Consider the following 20,893-nt stretch of genomic DNA (forward strand, 5'->3'; position numbering starts at 1 on the left):
CAAGCTACGAGTCTACTGGTACTCTAGCTAACAGTAGTAGCAGTAGTACAGCTGTAGAACACCTTTGGTTTCCGGTCAGGCGGTCAGCAAACACGAAACGGGACTACTGGCTATAGATATATTTTGGCACCGTGATTAATTATGATGTCTTTCTCCGCTAGCTCAAGCTTTTCGCAGACATTCCGTAGCGTTCATATATTGCACTGCTGGATTGCATTGGTGGTGCGTCTCACGAGACCAAACCCGTGGCCTCGGAATAAATTTTGAAAGAAAACCAAGCAGCAGAACATTCTTCAATGTAGCGCTTCAATGCTACTCATGAGAACCAAAGAGAATTGTCATGATGAAACAGTATATACAACATCGATTTGAACACGCATTACTGATTGCTAGTAGTTAAGCAAAGAAGAAGAAGAAGAAGTTAAACATCTTGTGCATGGGGGCACACGTTTGATGCGGCAGCAGCATGTAGAGAACCAAACATATATATCATGCGGAGAGAACTAAACACCTCAAAAATTAAATTTTGTCCTACGCACTACTGGTAGTGTCAAAAAACGAATCTTAGAGCACATGTTTGTTTGCTTGGACACTACTTGATGCAGTAGAAATTTCATCTAAAAAACAGCTAGAGGAGATTATTTCATATGCATTGGGGGCTTCAGTTATCACATGCTCAGTTAGCGATTTCCCTCCACAATATTCAAGCATGTCAGACATTCCGAACAGCCTTTTACCTGACGAGTGAAGGTGGAGGAGTGGGTGCACTTCACGAGGCATTCCTGTGGGAATTCAAATCACCACTGGTGTCACTGGCTCGCCCACGTACTGACGCCTCGACCGGGCAACGTAATGGGCGTTAGGGCACCCCCCTGGCCCTGTGCCAAATGGGGGCATGTCTCCATAAATTGCCATTAGTGCTCCTCCAGTCCTCCTCACTCCCCCTCCTCTCCGTCCTCCGCCTCTCTCTCCCTCTCCCGTCTTCAAAAACCCTCATCCCTTCTTCTTCTTCCTCCACACCCACCACAATTAAGCAGCTCCTAGCTCCTCCTTTCTTCCACCACCATCCTGAAGCAAGCAGTGCAGCTTGCTCTCACGAACCTAGCTAGTTTCTTCTCTGTCTATATATATGCTCCTCAGATCCACTTCGCATCATCACTTCAGCTCCTTCGTCATGGGGGTTTGTGGGGAATGTTGGCTGGCTCGAGGCAGCATCCGCGTCCTAGCCTGCTGTTGCCGGTCGTTTTGCCTGCTACCGGTCGGCCGGACAGATCGAGGCGTCGGACCAGGCTTCATTCCTCGCAAACCGGTGCATCCATGGTGTCTTACCTATCTCGGCTCATGGTTCTTCTAGAGTTCTAGTAGCTAGCAACCAGCTATAGTTCTCTTACAAACATATATCAGGTAGCTAGGGATAGCCAGCCAGATAATTTCATGCATACGTACTGCCTCATCATGCTCGGATTGGGTTAGGGGGATTGTTGTCTGGCTCGGTGTCTCCGGTCGAGACGGCCTTGCCGGCGCCGGAGCTGTCGTCGACCGGAGATCTCGGACCAGGCTTCAATCCCTTTAACCATGCGGCATTAGGTCATCTGGATCTCGGCGGTGTCCGACAAAGTACACCGCATCGGCCGGTAAGCTAACCTATCTTGAGACTCGAGCACATAAATTCTCAGCTAGCCTCACTTTCTCTACATGGTCATTCATCAGCAACTCCCGCGCGCGAGTGGCTCGTTTTCTTTCCCAGCTCCAGATCTGCTCCCGCTTTATTTGCTGTGAGTAGCTAGCATGCGACGATGAGATGTCGATCCAGCTGGACCTGGAGAGGTCGTTGCTGCAACGCTGAAGTCGTTTTGCTGACTACTAGGCTACTAATGACGACTGGTTAATTAGCGGCGTTTACGTACATGCATGTTGCTGCATGATCATGCAATCATTTGAGAGCTAGTAGCTAGCTAGCGGCTATAGCTCGGTAGGGGGCGTGGTGTGCCGGGCCTGCCTGCGGGCGCGCATAATTGAGAGCGCGCGCGGTCCGGCCGTCTGGCGCCCCGGCCGGCAACGGGGCAAAGGCAGGCATCGGCCGTGGCGCCGTGCGGTTGGGCAGTGCAGACTTTCTTTTCTCATGTCGTCTCCAAGAACAGTGCACTACACTGATCATCCAGGACCAGGACCAGGACGGGTCCTTCTAGCTTGAGTGTGACAGGAGAGAGAAGAGGGGAGGCCAGAGCCTGACAAGACCCCCTCCTGAGTCCTGACAGTGAGGCCTCTATACCTTACCTTCAAGGTTTCAACGCCTCGCCTTGTGGTAGCTTGCTAGCTTGCTCAGGCTCTGTGCTCGCTCGCACCCGGACACGCACCCGCACACGTAAAAACATGCATGATGTACTAGTCTCCTCCATTGATCCTATGACTCATTGGCTTAGGTTTTATAGACATTTGCAGAGAACGAAGACAAGGAGATAATCAAGAAGACATATCGACGGATGAAAGCAGTGTCTATGCAAATTTTCTCTCATTTTTGGTTGGAGTTTTACGAACATTATTACGTTTTGAGGTTTCTAGCATTTCAGTTCGATGTCTTGTTTATGTTTGTTGTGTAGGACTGCACTATGTTAGGAGTGCCATTATCTAAATAGCAAACGTGTTCTAGAAATAATGAAGCGTATCAACGACGATAGATTGCATATCCATCTTGTGTTTCTGTTCTTTTCTTGCTGTGTCAAAAAAAAATGCCGAACAGACTAGCTGTCTCGATCCAAATGTTTAGTTTGTACTATATATATCTTCTACATTGTGAAGAAATAAAATCATATTATGGCTGCTATGCTGGCCGGTGCTCGTCTTTATTGTATTGTACATGCGTTTATGTGCGTACGTGCTCGTCTTGAATAAGAGAGCTAGCAGGGTCTGTAGCGTGCCATTATTTTTTGCTGTGTGCTTTTCCCTCGGAACTTTGAGGCCAGAAGGAAAAGGGCTTTCGGAAGCAAGGTATCTCTCCTGCATGGCATGCAGAAATGGGAACGGCACACGGCACAACGATGTGTACATGTGTGGGCCACCGGTATAGCGCTGTGACGATGTAGCACATCATGGGACCCCCGGCCTTGTGTCTGGTCTGGTGTGTATGTATGCATCACTGTTCACTTTTGCACCAGCAGTTGATCTCCGGTTCCGTCTTCACCGTGTGGTCAAAATGGGCAGTAGGGTTGTGTGTTGTACGTCATCACATGCCTCCGGAAGAGACAAATCGAGGAGCGTGGAAGCTGAAAGCACACACAGTGGGAGGGTGACTTTTGGTGTAGAATGTAGTCATGTAGATATCCGAGATCCTTTAATTTGAAAGTAATAGCACGGTGAAAGAACTAGCATTTGCTTAAAGATAACTTTTTTTTGCTCTCAAAAGTTATCTTCTCTCCTCCCAAATATGTAGACATGCATGTAGTGTTGTTTCTTATAGACCAAACTTCCTTTAATTTTTTTCATCATCAGTATTTCCATCCTTGAACGAATTAAATCAAATAATAAGTCGGTTTTTAAACGTTCTGACCGAATTTTGCCATGGCCGGCGAGTATGTTGGCATGTTGCTTGTATACGTTTCATCATATATATGCCGTGTCTACTGGCGAGTCCAAAACGGTAGTATGTAGGTGCGCGTGCGAGTAGCCGTTTACTTCACATGTCACTTGTTTGGATGCCGAGATGCAGACGCACAGGCCCGTTCGCGCCTGCACGGCAGCATATCGGTCTTTTCCAAGTCTCTGCGGATGCAGCCAACGTTCTCCAAAACAATCTATCTTGCACCCGCGCGTGCATTTTCTAGCTCCATTACGCAGGTAACCAAACGGACGCACTTGCTCAGTCATGGTCTGGACACGTACATCTGGGCAACCAAACACACGGATGCTGAACCGTGCAGTGTAGGCTGCCTGTACGTATATATGATGCATTTGTATATATCACGTACTCCGTACAGGACAGGCGTATTGCACCATACGTACACGTACGTATGGCCGATGGTTCCGTTGACCGAGATGCATGCATTGGTTGTTTAATTTGGAACATTATTGGAGTTTGAACTTTGAAGAGGCGCCGTGTCAGTGGCTGTCTCCTCATCAACGCAATGCTCGCAGAATAGGCAGAAAGATGCACAGTAAACCTACTACTACCTGAGTACCTGCTACCTCTAAAGTTTGTTCAGGTTTTCCGTTTTATTCCTGCGGGCTGCGGTTTGTGAGTGCCGAGCATGCATGTATGTGCACTCATCAAGTTGCCGTATATATGTTGGAGCTGAAAAACAACTCCTTGCTTGTTGATCGAGCTGGTATGCGTCAAATAGCTGTAGTTTTAAATAGATTAATTAATGGTACTAGAAAAAAACATATGTTTGGAAGGATTTATAAGTTGTGTTTTGAGAAATAATACACGTATGTATACCTATGCGTGACTACCATATGCCAAAGTTCCATCTTTCGTTACATTAACAGCCATTTTTTTAGACTTTGATTTTTTACTTCCGTTTACGGTAGGTCCCCGCACTCACAGCTTAATGACCAGGCTTTTCACAAATGCAGTAATCCCCTTTTTTTTCCTTGTTCTTTTTATTCTTAAATGTGATTCACTACCGGAATCGCGTTAGGCTTTGCCGAGTGTAACACTCGGCAAAGAACACTCGGCAAAGATTTCATCGGCAAAGAGCTCTTTGCCGAGTGTCAAAAAAAGACACTCGGCAAAGAAACTCTTTGCCGAGTGTCAAAAATAAAACACTCGGCAAATAGCTTATTCGCCGAGTGTTTTCTTTTACCGAGGGTTTTTTGCGTGGCACTCGGCAAAGAGCTCTTTGCCGAGTGCCCGAAATAAAACACTCGGCAAAGAATTTGGCACTCGGCAAAGAGCCAAATTCCGGTAGTGATTGTAGATTTCCTTTGCTTGTTCTTTTTCCTTGTAGTATATTTTCCTTCTGGTTAGATCTATGAATGTTTCAGGATTATTTCGCACCATTTGTGTGCTAAAATTTCCTTCAACTTTTGTTCGGTGAGCATATATATATGTATGCGCCTGTCACCTTCTCCTCAATATATAAAGAGCCAATTAGAACAACGGACTTACGTGTCTTATATTTTAGAGAAATAGAAAGATTCGTCCAAAATAGCTAAGGTGGAACCTTGCAATGATGTCTCCACAAATTTGTCATACAACACACGTCCAAAGTTCCCAATGCAAGTTCTTTAATCAACATTTGTACCTTATAAGCCCGCTCTACTACAGAACGAGACCATCAAACGACATCGTATAGTCATATTATTTCTCTATGACATATATATATACAAACCTTTTTAACAACTAGAAACATCAAGCTTGGCCTTTGGTGCGTCTCATATTCTTTGCACATAGGGCAACAACATGCATGCAGTCAATCACAATGTTGTCACACGGCGCGGCAATTTCTTCCCCCATATTGAACTTATTATCAACCTCTCTGAATGCGCTCTCCTCTAAAGTATTTATTCCGATGACTCATTCTTCGATAATAAAATAGTAGTGCATGGTAGTTAGCCACAAGATACACTTTGCATGCCACCTCTTGTAGTTCGTTCCATTAAATACACTTGACTTAGAAGTAGCATCAAATAAAGGCAGTTAAAATGCATATAGTGGTTTTAGATTATTTAGGAAAATCTAGACATATTTTAATCCATTAATTTAGCAAGGTATTTGTGATGATTATGTGCATATATGATCAACTAGCTAATGCCACATACATGATAATCATACATTCATACTGATCATTTGAACAAACTAGTAGCTTACTCGCGCCTTGCGCGAGTTTTCCGCCTGAACGGATCTATGTATGTAATAATAAAAAAATATTGTTGTATACATATGGAAGCATATTACATAGTTTTGACACTATTATATAACTACATATGGAGTATTATTTTACTTGCAGGGGAGTGCGGATTCTAATGGGTCTGGTCACAAAAGGTAGATGGATGCATGTCTGTACTCTGTAGGTGTGTGAGACATGTTTGCTCAAAAGAAAAGGTAACCAGATGTGTTAAAATTGAAAGAAAAGGAAATCTGCGTATTAAAATCTAATCAACACGTGTTTGAGTTACAGATAGCTTCTTGCAGCTTTGAGCGTTCTTGATCTAAATGAGAGCACACCAAATCAGCAATCTACTTTTGGATTTTCTAAACAACTATGATTGCTTCTCATTTGTACGTGGTCTCAACCTTGCTCAGCTTCAGGAAGACGTTCACTAAATTAGGCTCTGTTCCAATCTCACGAGATAAACTTTAGCAGCATTTTTAGCTACTTTTAGTCATTTGTAATCTAAACAGGAGAGCTAATGGTGGTAATTAAAGGTAAACTTTAGCATTTCAATTCATATAGCTAAAGTTTAGCAGGAAGCTAAAGTTTATCCCGTAAGATTGAAACGGGGCCTTAGTAGGTAAACTGAAGTGGCGCACCACTAGTTGTTGATGTACGTAGCAGTTTTCAGACCTGTTGCTTTTGTAAAGAAGGGTTCCACAAAAACAGCTAGCTCACGAAGGGAGCTGCAGTCTCTTGGTTATCTTGGAGAACTCCCATGTTATAGCAAAACTATAGTCTTGCGGCCATACGATGTGAAGTGTATGCGTTCTCTATGATCCAACAAAACTATAGTCTTACAGTTTTTGTTGTCAGTAAGCTAGGGAGAAGTAATGCTGTGTTAGTCCTAATATAACAGTTCACTTAATTAGCATATAAGCTGAAGCATCAAACCCAGTTGTTTTGCTTGTCTCAAATCTGATAGAAAAATCGTGACAGCACTACTGCTGCAAGGCTACGATGGTCGGACGATTGGATTCGCACCAGCATGCAAGATCAAACCGGGGAGGGGTGGATGGATCATGGATGGGCAAACAGTTGGCTGCCAGGCATCAAATCTCCTGCCTCCTGCAGGCCGCGCAATAGCGCACGGCTCCCCTCCCGTAGCCAGTCGCCGACCGCCGAGGCACCGAACACTCTACTGCATAGCACTGACCGCCGAACACCTTGGCCACGTCACGCACAGCCCACGCGTCGGTGCCGGTGGTTGCCTGACGCCCCGACGTCGAGGGCTTCGTAGGTAGCGCCCTCAAATCCCCGAACGGAGTCAGAACGCAAGAGTTGCGGGCATCACGCCGCTTGTCTGCACGCCGCCCATAGTCCGCTTGTCGATGTCGGCGCTGAGGGCTTCGCACGCAACGCCCTGAAATCCCCGGATGACGCTAGCACGCAGGGGTCACGGCTGGGCGTCTATGACGAGAGCAGGCGGCCGTTGGGTCAGCGTGGCCCGTAGCGCCAGCATCGCGCGCACCTCACCGCCGTCCGCCGCGCGGGCCTCGCCCGGACCCAATGGCTAGTGCGAAGAAGAGAGCGAAGGCAGCGTCGCAGCGAGAAGGTGGTCTCTTCCTTTGGAGGCGTCTGGAAAGCTCCCGTCTCGTGGAGCGGTGGATATATGCCAAAGGCACCCCTGCTCATGGCTTTGTGGCCGTTGATACACGATCGAGCGGCTAGAAAAAACAAAGTGACGTGGATACGCTGGCGTCGCTTCTTTGCGTCCGCGTTTGTTATATAGAAAAAATATGAATATGATTAAGACTGTACGTATAGTGATGTTGTTACTTGGGTTAGCTGCGACTAAGCATGTTCTATGTAATCGATCAAAATATGTTGTGGTGTACTGAGAAAGTAGTATAGCCAATCAACTTCACGATTTTTCTCGTTTCTTCCATGAACGTTTTGCTGGAACACTATAAGCTTTTTCGGCTATCTTCGATGTCTTCGGTTCGGTGAAAACCAACATCATCGTGAGTTACTTCTTAGGCCATATACAATCTAGATACTAGATTACGGTTCTTTAAGTATTAGATATAGCTAAGAAACTCATTCATACAACTCAATATATATAAATCTTATATCTTATTCACTAGAACGCTCAAGATATGACTTATTTATATGAGTTGTATGACTATAACCTTATCTAGATTTAGATAATCGTGCTAGCGATGTTTCTTTGTCATGATATGTCTCTTGTGCATTTTTAACCCCTTAGATACCCTTAAGGCCTTAAGGTACAGATTATTTATCTGGTTTGTGGTTTAGACCATGCGTACTAATATCTTTATTTGCGTCAACCGTCAATCAACACTGTTTACGGTTTTCTTCTTTAAATTATCTGTTTTTCGGTGAAGTTTCCAGCTTGAAGCTCTTCGTTTTTTCCAGCCCTCTTTATACTTCTCACTGTCTTGAATCTTGGTTCAAGCCCTTTTAGAGTATCCGCATCAGTTCCCTTTAAATTTCTTCCCTTATATAATTTTTTAGGTCAAATCATCAACAGTTTATCCTCTACTTTTTCATCTCCCGCAGTGGTTCCTCTAAATACTTTCCATATATCCCACTACAACTATAAAATATCATATTCTATATCTATTTTTCATCTACTAACAGTTACTCGTGTACACACAGCACAACATAGTGTCAAAGAGGATGAATAGTGAACCGCTGGATTGAGGGGGGAGAGGAGGGCCGACGCCCAGGAGGACACATAAGGGGCAGCGCTGCGGGCAAAGGGAGGGGGCTGGTCAGCAGACACCGCTGCGGCCAGCCTTACGTGCGTCGAGCATCACCTTCCCAGGCCTCGTGCCCTCTGCCAGCCTGCTATGCGGTGCCTGATTCAATAGCCGGCTCGGTCTTCAGATGGGCGAGAAGCTGCTACCAACTGGCTAAATAAACGTGTGCACTGGCCGCCTATCAGGCAAGACACCACACACAACACTCAGCAGCAGCCATGTCCAGCTAGCTATGCGTCCACCGGCATGGATCCAGAGTCCAGTCCAGACCGTGTGGGAGTTGCAACGAGGAAAGCAACTTTGCATTCGTGCGCGCTGCCAGCGATCGAGCCATAAACTGCATCCAAGAGCAGCACCTGACCTGCACCATGCTGACGACCAACGGAACTCTGGCCATGATCCGTATGGAGAGCACGAGAGGTTATCGCAACAACTATCTTTTTAGTTTTTACTGTGGCAGCCTTGAGCAGCAGACTAGCTAGTCGAGGGCTGATTTTGACTGGGATATGCTGCCTCCGACAGTCCGACGAGACGCACGCGCTGACGTGCTCCCTCCCGGCTCGCCGCCCATACCTCGCCTGCACTGCACTGCACCCCCCGGCCGCGCGCAGCAGTGCGCTAGTTGGACGTTGCGGCGGCGAGAAATAAACACGCCGGAGACCGCATCGATCGGGATCGGTCCAAACCTTCTTTCGCTCACAACTATAGCGTCTATACGCTGCTCATGTTTATTTTTTTGCACAGGAACAGGGGGTCGACGTCGTCACTTGGGTTTCGGAGCAGCATCTTCTTCTTCTTCGGTGCCGTCTGGAACTATACAAACCAGCAGGATGCTCTGGGCTCTGGCTGACTGATGACTGACTTGGGTGTCATTCCGGCCCCAACGACGACAGCGGGAGAGAAAAAAATTGCTATGATTTGATGTCATGTCCTCGTATCCTAGCTACTAGCTTCCTTCTTTTCCACGTCTGGTCTTTTCGCCGCGCAGGGGCCTGTAGCGTCTCGGATCCCATCTGACGACACCTGCACGACGCAGTTGCAGATGATGTGCGCTCGCGGCTCTTCACAAGCTACGGGTCAAACACTTTGGGGCGCACTACCTGCCAATGCAGCGTACAGTGAAACACGCTTCGTCCTACATTGCCACTGCAGCCCACAACTCACATCTTTCTCTTCTTCCTTTTTTTTCCCCTTTTCTTTCTCATCTTCCTTCAGTGAACCTTGACTTCTGCCACACACTATGAATTCAAAATTCTACTAGCTGACAACCATTGTCAGTGTGTGTGTAAGGGCAGTTTGGCAGGGCTCCGCGAGCTACTCGGGCTCCGCCGCTTGCCGAAGCCCCGCCAAACGGTGACCGGAAGACCAGCTCTGCCGACGAATTCAAGAAGAGCCAGAGCCATTTTTCTGTTGCGCTAACGGAGCCATGAAAGTGAGCTTCTCTCGGCTCCTTCGTCAGGGTCAGGGTGCGAAAGGGCTCAGTGGCCCTCTCCACTTCTTCACAGTCTCCATCGCTGTTTCGAGCTCGTCAGTGCGGCAGCACAACGAGGACGGGCCTGCTTTCCCTGCTGTGTGCCTGTACGCAAACAAGAGGAGCGGCTGCTAGCAAGAACAGGAGGAGAAAAGAGAGGATTTCCAATGCAAAGTACACGACAAAAACAAAAATAGGCTAGGGTTCCCAATGCGAAGATGGTTCATGGTTGTTAGGTTAGGCTCTTCCTTCCTTCTAAAGTTGATCAAATCATCTAAGTATTGTAAAATACATAATAAATCACAAAAAGTATAAAAAACAGTGAAACTATTTTGTAGGGTTTAGATTAATTAGCTGGAATTGCACTGCAGTAAAATAACATGTGAGGGTATTATAGACATTTTCCTATTTAAAAAAGTAGAATAAATCGTTTTGCCATAAGTTTTTATAATGTCTTGAGCTCTTTTGAAGAAGGTATTTTCGAGAAGTCAGAGTCAAAGCTTTTTTTTAGAGAAATCAGAGCAGTTTCAAAAAATTTGTGGAACAGAAGTGTTTTCTTCAGGCCTCAGCCCAACGCACTACCCATGGACACGTACAGGGCCCATGCAATGGAATGGGATGGGCTACTGGAGATTCGAGGCCCACACCTTGTATAGTTCTGTGCCATGAGCGACACAAATTGCTTGCGTCCCCATTTTTATATTTGATCTGATCGTTCCAACCATTTCTCTTTTTTTTTGAAATGAAAAAATTAGGACGAAAATAATATGGTCGTTTTTTAACCTTTTTTTGTCGCTTTTGCTAGTCATATGCGTTTATCCATGGAGTACCCTGTTTTAGCAAGTGCAATAATATAACACTGTCATCTATAACACTGTCAACTGTTGAGAAACCCTAATGAAGGGTTATGTGGGCAAATACCGAATATGCCTCTGAGGGCGATCATGTCTCTATATATAGAACTTATACCCCCTCATATGGAATAGAGAAGAGAAAGAGGCCAGAGGCCCAACCCTATATCCAGTGTCTCGTGTGTTTCCTCTGTCGTGCTTATGGGAAGGGAGACGGGTTCTCTACATCTTCTTGCGACTCTACTGCTGACGGGAGGGAATGGAGCGGATCTGGTGATCCGTGGTAACGTAGTTCTCAACACGTTATCAGCACGCTCTACCTCGACGTTGCTGCGGGATCAGATCTGCATCAACTCTTCGTCAAACTGGCAGGTCCTCGGCCTAGCCGAACTGTCCTACGCGACAGGTTTCAATTCTTTTCTACATAATTAAGCGGTATGTATTACGTTGAGGATGAAATCTTGTACCGCTATTTAGAAAGAAAAATGAATAGCGCCGGGGCCATGCTGCGCGCTGGCACCCACGCTCGTGCCAGCAGTCGCGCCGAGGGCCGTAGCCATGCCGTGGCGGAGCCCGCTTCTCGTCGCGCATCGACCGTGGTCGAGCCCGTATCCGGTCAAATTCAAGGCCACGGATAGTGATACAGACAAGGGACAGGCGAGCAGCACCTGGAGCAGCTCCGCCGCCGTGGTGCGTTTTCGCCGCACGGGCGCGTGCGATTGCCAGCTTCATGACGTGGTGATAGGAGAGAGAAAACATGCTAAATCATAGTGGTTAGCTATATAAGTGGATCTGAAACGGTGAGAGTGGAAATAATGGCTATATGTGAAAGCCGATTGGTTGACTGAATGATTTAAAAAAATCCCATGTGGTCCCCACTTTGCATGCCGTCCAGTCTAACTCCTACTTTTCCACGGTCATCGCATGGAAAGCGGATCTGTCTGCTTGCCGCCGTCATAGATTGTGCATGCTCTGCTAGTAGGTGAAAAAATATGCATGCATGCATGCGGCACTCATGGCGGAGTAAAAATTTTTTTTTTGTGTTGGCGAGATAAATAAAGGGGAAGTACAAAATATTGCATGCACAAGTACTACCCCATGTCTGCAATACATATTTATCTCTATCGATAAATAATGATGCTCCACACTATTCGTTTATATATAATACATACAATTTTTCCATTGAATTTTTTTATTGTGATACAATTTTAATACACACTCCATATTATTTATTCTATTTATTTCATGTTGAAAATAACAAATAGAATAAGACATATTTTCTATCTTAATTAATTATTTCCTGTCGTAAATAATTAGTAGAAAATGCATGGAAATTGCCTTTTACATATGATGTGTTTATGTATTAATTATTGTGTTTGTTTTCTGCTTTTATTTCCTGCAGTACATACTTAGCAGAAAATTAAAATACATATGAAGGTTGTATTGTGCATACTTAAATCGCTCTAAATATTTATATTATGTTGAGCCTTTGGATTCATCTTGATCGATTAAATGATATAGTGGGTACTCGGACGTGCCGATGAGGCTACATTATTCATTGGTTGTGTTATGACATTGGATGAGCATTGGCTGCACCGTGACAACACGACGCATTATTTGTGTCATACGAACTTGGCTGCGTCATATAATTGCTATGTCGCAGTCTCGTTTAATCGGACCGCTCCCGTTAAGTCAGACCGTTATCGCTGAGTCGCGTATTTTTTTTGTATGCCCTGTAGGCATTGCTCGTCTGTCGTAATCATCGAGCCACAATTGTGCCTATTGCGTATGTTGTGTGGACTTGTCTTGTACCCTGACTATCGAGTCACAACTGCGCCTGTTGCGTTTGTTACGAATGCTTGTTGTGTTGTCATAGCCCTGATGGCTGCACACGCATTGACACCAGATACGCTTGAGCTTGTATTCACGTGGATTGTGGTGGGTTGTTCAAAGTCCTGAAGTCATATTATGCACAACCTTCCTAAAATTTTGTTGGCTCTATATTTTATTTGATTGTGTTGTGTGACATCATATATTTATATATATCGCCAAGTGGCCATACACAGCTGTATCAAGCTCTATAGTGCTTGGAAATCTGGGAAATTAAATTGAAATACAATTAAACACAGATAAGTTAATTTTCTGTTCTCTCCTCATGCATAAAGTTTTACCCGAAGTAACTCGAATATATATAATATAATGCATGAAAGCCTTTTTGGCATAGAAGGCATCACAAATTGAGATTCTATTAGTAAGCAAAAGGCCTTACCAAATAATTTGAGACTATAAATCTCAGCCATACATTGCTCAACCAGATGTTAGCACATTGCTCTTTTTGTCGCTAAATGACATGAAGCAAACTATGAGATAAAAGGACATGTAATCGCTAGCAACACGAAGTTGCGAGTATACCGAGAGGTTATTCTGAGAAAAATTTCACTATGTTGATGTGAAAACCATAGTGTGTTCCCGTCGAACCACTTTACTCGTTCTATCTAGAACCTCTATGCTTGTGTCGCATACATCTCTCGGAATTGTAAATACTTATAGTCACTGAATCGACTCGGGATAGTCCTTTGACAAGTTTGGTATACATTGTACGCTAAATGGTAAAGGTCGGTCCTGAATGGACACATACTTGGGGTTTATGTAGCCGAACTACACTGAATTTCACCCTTTTGCATGCTTACCATTATCTACCTCCGATCTACCAGAAGTGAGAAGAGTAGACAAATAACTACGAAATCCCACATCACCACAAAGCTTGAAGCTAAATTAGACATTAACATGTTCTTGGTCCTTGGAGCAGAAGAGTCATATGTCTTGACCACTAGACTACTAGTGATGATAATTTGTGATAGAAATATAAAGATCTTGTAGAGACCTATTGTATCCTCTCTACTCATGATGATTTCTTCGTATGAGAGCAGTAATATCTGTTGTTGAAGATGGATCCTGGCGGACACCAGTCCTATTTTCATTCTTGCCAAGCAGTTATCATCATTTGCTTCATCAAAAGCTAGTTATATGGTGATTTTCCTAGATAAAATGAATTCTTGGCCATGTCTGTTCTATTCCAAAGCTTCTCTTTTTGCTGAACAATGAAGAGATCAAAATAATGCTATATAGAACAAATTGATATATAATATAAGGAGAAATGTTTGCCCTGCTGGCAGCATCACAATTTATTAACTATTGTTATAAATTCTCTCTCAGAATTATAATACCTAAAAATGTTGCATAAATCGATACCCAATTTCAGAACGGTATGAGTAATTGGGTAAACCATGGGCAATAATAAAATGAGCTGGACTATACATCTCTGCATATAAAAATCTTTGCTTGGCAGCATTGGCCTGATGCCGTGCACTTTACTACCAATATAAGCACACACATTTTTCCTATGTGCCTCAAAGCACAATACAACCAGTGAATGTCTTTGTGAGCGTTAGACCCTGATGGTCATTTTACTTGTTGATCTGAAGTCAACTAATGGCTCAAAACGACGAATGGTATTCATGAGCCCCTGAAGATGCCTTATGGGTAAAATAAGTGTTGTGCATGTTAGTCTAAATCTTAAGGATTGACTGTGCATTTGGTAATAATAACAATAAGTTTGCAGAATTGTAACCATGAAGCAACTTGTTGTTGCGTGTCTCACTGAATGTTGAGACTAACCCTTCATGTTGAAGGACAAATATGTAGTATTCATGCCACTACATTAATCTAAGTCCAAAGCTCACTGCATAAAACCACTATCTGTAATGTGTGTAAGATTTCCCAAATAAATCACCACAATAGCATACATTGGCCACAACTGGATGATTGTGGTTGAGGATTTTATCTGTATGCTTTTAGAACATCTCGGCATTAGGGGGAGGAATGCCCATATAATGTAATGCCTCAATATTCTATTAAACGCACAAAAGCCAAACTGAACCTGTCGTTCAGTGTGTACTCCTGTGTATATGGAGTTCGCCAGAAATCGTTGAGGAGTAACCATATTGGTCTGAATGCTTCTACCTGATGTAGATGTGGATATACCCGGGATTAATATCATATCCACATTTGACTTATTAGCATTTGATCTATTCTCGGGGACGCCTGTGAATATGATCCATTGGCCTTAGTCAAAGCATATGTTCTGATTGCAGATTCACGTGGTCTGTAATAACTCTCCTTCGATGAACTCGCCCTGCTGGTGAGTTACCTCACGAAGAGGTTCATCATGATGATGAAATTCCTAGTAATGCGCGCAATATCATTGTGCTAGGAATACGGAACAATGAATCTTTTGTTTTTGGGAAATGACGAAGATCATTATTAAATGTGGGAGACAAATGTGTCGACACCTATCTTGCCTCTATAAATTGCAAAGGGATCCAAAACAAAGTCCTAGGCATGAGTGCTTTAAGCTCTCTTATCGGGTCATTGATAAATGCAATCGAGGCTGAACCAATAATCGCAAAATGAAAGTCGCGAGCTTGAAGTTCGGACATTTATGGGCACTGTTGAAATAATGTGTGGTGAATGCGATGGTTCAAGTGGTCTTGTGAGAGACCCATCCCACGTATCACGTATGTGTTGAATAAACAATGTTCCGCTATGTAATATATCTGGCAAATGACATGAATTAAAATATGCAGTTAATAGGATTCTGAAGATCCGTCATGAGATCCTAGGAGGACTCATATCTTTGAATTATAAATATGCAACATATAAATCTCATACCGAATAATACATTCCTGATGAATGATCACTCTCCTATGTAGGGAGAATATCTCGTAGTTGAGACTATCGTTCCCAGATGGAACCTATCCAGAAGAAACAAAGTCTATGTTGAACACCAAAGTTTGATAATCCCTATAAAGGGATAAAGACCCGTACAGACCCGAAAAGGAATAAGATGAGGTACCAAAGGACTTGAAGTTCACCGAATAAGCACATGTGCATTCCACGATCTTTACTCATGGTATTTTCCACTAGATGTGGAATTACGATATCCTCTAAAGCCCCGATGGCAGAAACCTATAAGGTTTAGGTGTTACTGGCAAAATATCCCCATTGTGCCAGAATGACAGACTATAATGATGTATCTGATCGATGAAAAATCTCTGATGGATTATGATCTTAGATGGACTTTTGTGACACCATCATAGATGTTGCAATGGATGAACGCCTCGAGCGATGTATCATATTTAGAATATGTACTATTGCAACTATATTATCCCCTAAGTCCTATTGAAGGACATGTTATTTGCTTTGCACAACTATGTATAAATTGTGGTGTAAGATAGAAAATGATAACACTCCAACCTCATCCATTCTCGTTATTCCAGATGAACAATGAGACATATATCTTGAAGAATATGCTTGAGTTATGAGGGATAACAACTTTGACAGATGTCATCGTCAGGGGAGCGAATGCTTATATTGATCACAACCGTGAGACAATAAATGTCATATTCTATGCCCTGAAGGCGTGAGCTTGATGACCAATATGTGAACCTTTATGGAACTTTCTATCAAATATATAGATCTAGTCGATCAAACATCATCAGTCAAAGTGGCTTATTTATATTGATATGTGCACTTACCTCGTATATTCTAGAAGCGAGTAGAGGTAAAGTTCCTGAAATATTCCTTGCAACGATATGCAATCCGTTTGCTAAATCTTTATGTGCATATACTTCTAGAAGAAGATGTTTTGCCTTATTGATATAGTTTTGCAAGGATAAGGGGGAGCACATTTCTAAAGTTAGCCCTTGTAGAAGATTCGATGGAATCATGATCCAGAAGATCGAAATATGTCCTGATGACAGTTGTACTCTTTTTCCTTGGTGAGTTTTCCTGAAGTTTCTCACATGAGGTTTTTAACGAAGCAACAAAGTGCAAATGCAATATGCGTCACTATGCGCTCTTTCTCCATATTTTCCCATTGGGTTTTTTTGGGAGTTTTAATGAGGCATGTGTTGGTCGCGGTATTCGCCCAAGGGGGAGCGTTGAGAAACCCTAATAAAGGGTTATATGGGCAAATACCGAATATGCCTCTGAGGGCGATCACGTCTCTATATATAGAACTTATACCCCCTCATATGGAATAGAGAAGAGAAAGAGGCCAGAGACCCAACCCTATATCCAGTGTCTCGTGTGTTTCCTCTGTCGTGCTTATGGGAAGGGAGACGAGTTCTCTACATCTTCTTGCGCCTCTACTGCTGACGGGAGGGAAGGGAGCGGATCTGGTGATCCGTGGTAACGTAGTTCTTAACATCAACTACATACACGCACGCAAGTGGTACTAATGGTGCTAAAAGAGAGGTTCGTTTTCCCTGATCAAGACTGGGTACCCAATGACATCTAGCCACGCCGGTCGGGGTCTGAAAATTCCGATCTCCACTCGCGCAGCAGCGGACGGAAGTGAACGAGCCTCTCGCGCGCGCTGTCACCTCTGCCGATGGCTCCTACTCGACCCTGCACCAGTTTGTCTCCTGCCGGTAGTGAAAGGTGAGTATCGACCCATCTCCGTCTCGTTGGATCAGCACCACGACGGCCGGTAGTGGCGCCGCCAGAACGCGGCCATCATCGCCTAGCTCTTTGGCAAAGGCAAAAGCTTAAAGATCATGGCAAAGCAAGGGAGTCGGGTTGAACGGTAGGGGAGAGCGAGCCGGCGGGTCCCTGTGCTTCTCTGACTCCTGTTGGAGTTGAAAGCTGTGGCGTTGCAAGATTGGAGAGCGGGTGCGAGTGAGGCCTGCACTACTCTACGTGATTGCTGCAGGTCAAGTAAACCTCACCCAGCAGTTGTTTAGTGCTCAGTCGAGGGGAAGAGGAAGGGAAAGGGTCTCAACAACGCGTTCGGGCATATACTATATAGAACTCTTTCACAGTGGGATCAGATCCGTTATAATATACTGTAAAGAACACCTTCTCTCCCTTCTTTTTTCTCTCGAAAGGGGTTGCTTTCTATGTTGATACATCTATGCTGAGTTGCTGACACGCAACATTATATGGCTGTTGTCGGTACCCTGAATCAGGGGTACCCTCTTCTACAGTATAAAGATGCTGCACACGTACGAGACCTCCAGGTCACACGGAGAGTGGCACCCGATCCCACCACATGTGCAGGCCTAAGGGCACCACGTGGCAAGGAAGGATAATACATCCCCGGAAGCACCGCGGGTCCGGACCTTCGCAGAGGAACACCGGACCCCTGTGAGTACGAGACCGGAGCTCCTGAGGAGACATGCCGGGTCCCCCGGGTGGGTCCCAGGTCCTCCACCGAGAGAGGTCCGGGCCTCAGCAAGGTCCCAGGATGGGGAGGACCCCGACACAGGCAAGGGTCCAGTGCTGACACGTGCCCAGACCTTGTCCTGCGCTCCCTGCTCAGGCGAAAACCCGTCGCGGCCGCGTGGCTTGTGGCCCGTGACATAAGCCAACGGGCCGAGCCTGACGTAAGGCCCATACAGCTGTGCAGTCTTTGCATTTATTGCGGAGAGGACACGCCGTCTGCCACTACGCTGACGGACGACACGCCCTCTCAACATTTAATGCGTCCTATCCAATCCGCCGGCAGACGGCGTCAGGGTCACCCAGCATACGGCGTGCCTGACCAGTCTGTTGGTTAACAGTGCGCCCGTGCCAAGCGGCATACAGTACTCATCATCCCTTCTACAAGAAGTTTCCCCTGCACGCCGAGGATACGGAGATCTCGGGCGTCAGGGCACAAGAAAATTGCCCCAGCAGCAAACATTTGTGGCTTCAAGCGCTATATTCTTTATGTCCCTGGGCTCACATGTCGGGGCCAAGTACCTTTGTGCATGTCCCCCTTCAACTATAAAAGGGGAGGCATGCGACGTTATACACAGGCTCAATCTTTCAGGCTCAATCTTTCGGGCTCACTCAGACACTCACAAGTTCATACAAGCTCTCAAGCAATACATCACACAGTGGAGTAGGGTGTTACGCTCCGGCGGCCCGAACCACTCTAAATCCTTGTGTTTCTTCCCACTTTTCCAACTAACAAGCAAAATGCTTAGGTCCCTCCTCATCTTAGGATTTAGGGCAGGTGCTGTAATGCCCTGAATTTGGGGGTAAATTTTTTTCTTCTTTTCTCTCACCAAATTCAGGCGTTACTCTCTTTTCTCTTCCTGTTTCGCTCCTTCTTCCCAATTTCAAACCAGTATGGTGACAGGTGTCCGTGTCATGTATAAACCAAAACCTAAGTGTCATGGGTGTTGCATCATGCCGAAGCGCACTTCTTTGTCTGATGTCGCGTGTTCGTCTCGTTCTGTTTCGGATTTTGGTTGGCGATTGATTTCCTTTAATGGTCGTGCGTGTCGTGGGTTTCAATCCGCAAAGTGGCCCGGCCCAACCCAGTCCAGCCCAGCCCGGCCCGGTCCGTCCCAGTCCGGCCCACGCGCCCCGGCGCCCCACCCCCCTCCCCATGCGCCCCCCTCCTCTCCCTCTCTCATTTGGATTTCCCGCGCAGCAACCTCCCTCTCCCACCTCTCTCTCTCTGTGGTGCCCTAGGGATTGGAGACGGCGATCACCGGAATTTGGACCCCGAGGTGAGCTCCCCTCCCTTCCCTTCTCCTCTCTCTCCCTCTCTCCCTCTCCCTCCTCTTCTCAACCCCTGCGCGCGCCCCCTCTTCTCTCCCCTGCACGCGCGCGCGTCCCTGCGCGGCGACGCGTCCCTCCCCTCCCCGGCGCGCCCCCGTCCCGGCCCCCTGCGCGGCGGCCCGCCCCTCCCCTTCACCCGCGGCGGCCCGGCCCCCGGCGCGGCCTCCCCGGCCCCGGCGCGGCGTCCCGGCCCCTCGGCGTGGTCCCCTGCCCCCGACGCGGCCCCTGCCCCGGCGCGCAGCCCCTGCGCGCGGCGTCCCGGCCCCGGCGCGACTCGCGTGGCCTCGTTTACCCCCCTAACGCGTTCCCGCGTGCGCAAAGCCACACGCGCGGTGATTATTTTTGGGTTTGTAGTTAATTTCAAACTTCGTAAGTTAGCGTGTTGCGTTGCGCGCTTCGTCGCGCGACGAATTTGTCTAATTTCAGATCCTATTAATGTGCTGCGTCGCGCGCTTCGTCGCGCGACGCTCCATTTTAATTTCAGGTTGTTTAATGTGTGACGTCGCACGTGTATTCACGCGACGTTCCACTTTAAACTCCGTTCAGTTGACGTATGTCGTCGTGCGTTTCGTCGCGCGAAGCTTAACGTCTCTTTATAATTAATGCAAGTGTCTCTGAAAGTAGCCTAGAGGGGGGGGGGTGAATAGGCTAATCTGAAAATTTTCACAACAAACTTTGAAAGATTGTTAGATACACAGTTCGACTGGTGCAGGCCGGTTCAACAGCTACGTGCGCAAGTTGAACCACTCTGAACCAATCCAACTGTTTTATAAACTTTAGACTAAAATCTACTCGAAAAAGTATTTCGCAAGTTCTTGAGAGAAGTAAGATATAGCTAAGTGAGGATGAAAAGATGAATATGTAAAGGCTATTTTACTTCTAGATAAACTCTACGGAGAAATCTTTATGTCAATCTTGCAAGTAAAAATATCTCAAGTTAAAACAAGCAAGAACACAAGACACAAGATTTAATCCGAGGTTCGGCCACACCACAAAGGTGTCATACTCCCCGTTGAGGAGCCCACAAAGGGCCGGGTCTTTTTCAACCCTAATCCTCCAAAAGCCGACCACAAAGGTCAAGGCAATCTTTTCTTATCTTAGCTCAAAGAGCGGGTGATACAAACTTCTTAGGGTCGTCCACAAATTTGGAGACTCCCAAGCAACCTCAAAAGATCTTGAAACCTAGGGTTTCAAGAACACCAAGAACGCACAAGAGGGGTTTGCACAAGCTCAAGTCTTTGAAAAAAAAGATGGGAGAGGAAAACCAAATCGTGAGCACAAGCACAAACCTCACACCCAAGAGCTCCTCCAACAAGGTTGAATCTTGAGGAAGATTTAAGTGTGAGAGAGATGGAG

At 45.8% G+C, this 20,893-nt stretch overlaps 1 protein-coding gene across 1 annotated transcript; it reads right to left on the reverse strand.

The window, feature by feature from the left end:
* Positions 1-1,033: 1,033 nt before the first annotated feature.
* On the reverse strand, positions 1,034-3,167 carry LOC100280385 (uncharacterized). Its single transcript, NM_001153310.1, is given in 1 exon segment — positions 1,034-3,167. A coding segment is annotated over 1 exon segment (285 nt). The 5' UTR covers positions 3,049-3,167; the 3' UTR covers positions 1,034-2,763.
* Positions 3,168-20,893: the final 17,726 nt, after the last annotated feature.

The sequence above is a fragment of the Zea mays genome, chromosome 4 (assembly GCF_902167145.1).
Source record: "Zea mays cultivar B73 chromosome 4, Zm-B73-REFERENCE-NAM-5.0, whole genome shotgun sequence".
NCBI lineage: Eukaryota > Viridiplantae > Streptophyta > Magnoliopsida > Poales > Poaceae > Zea > Zea mays.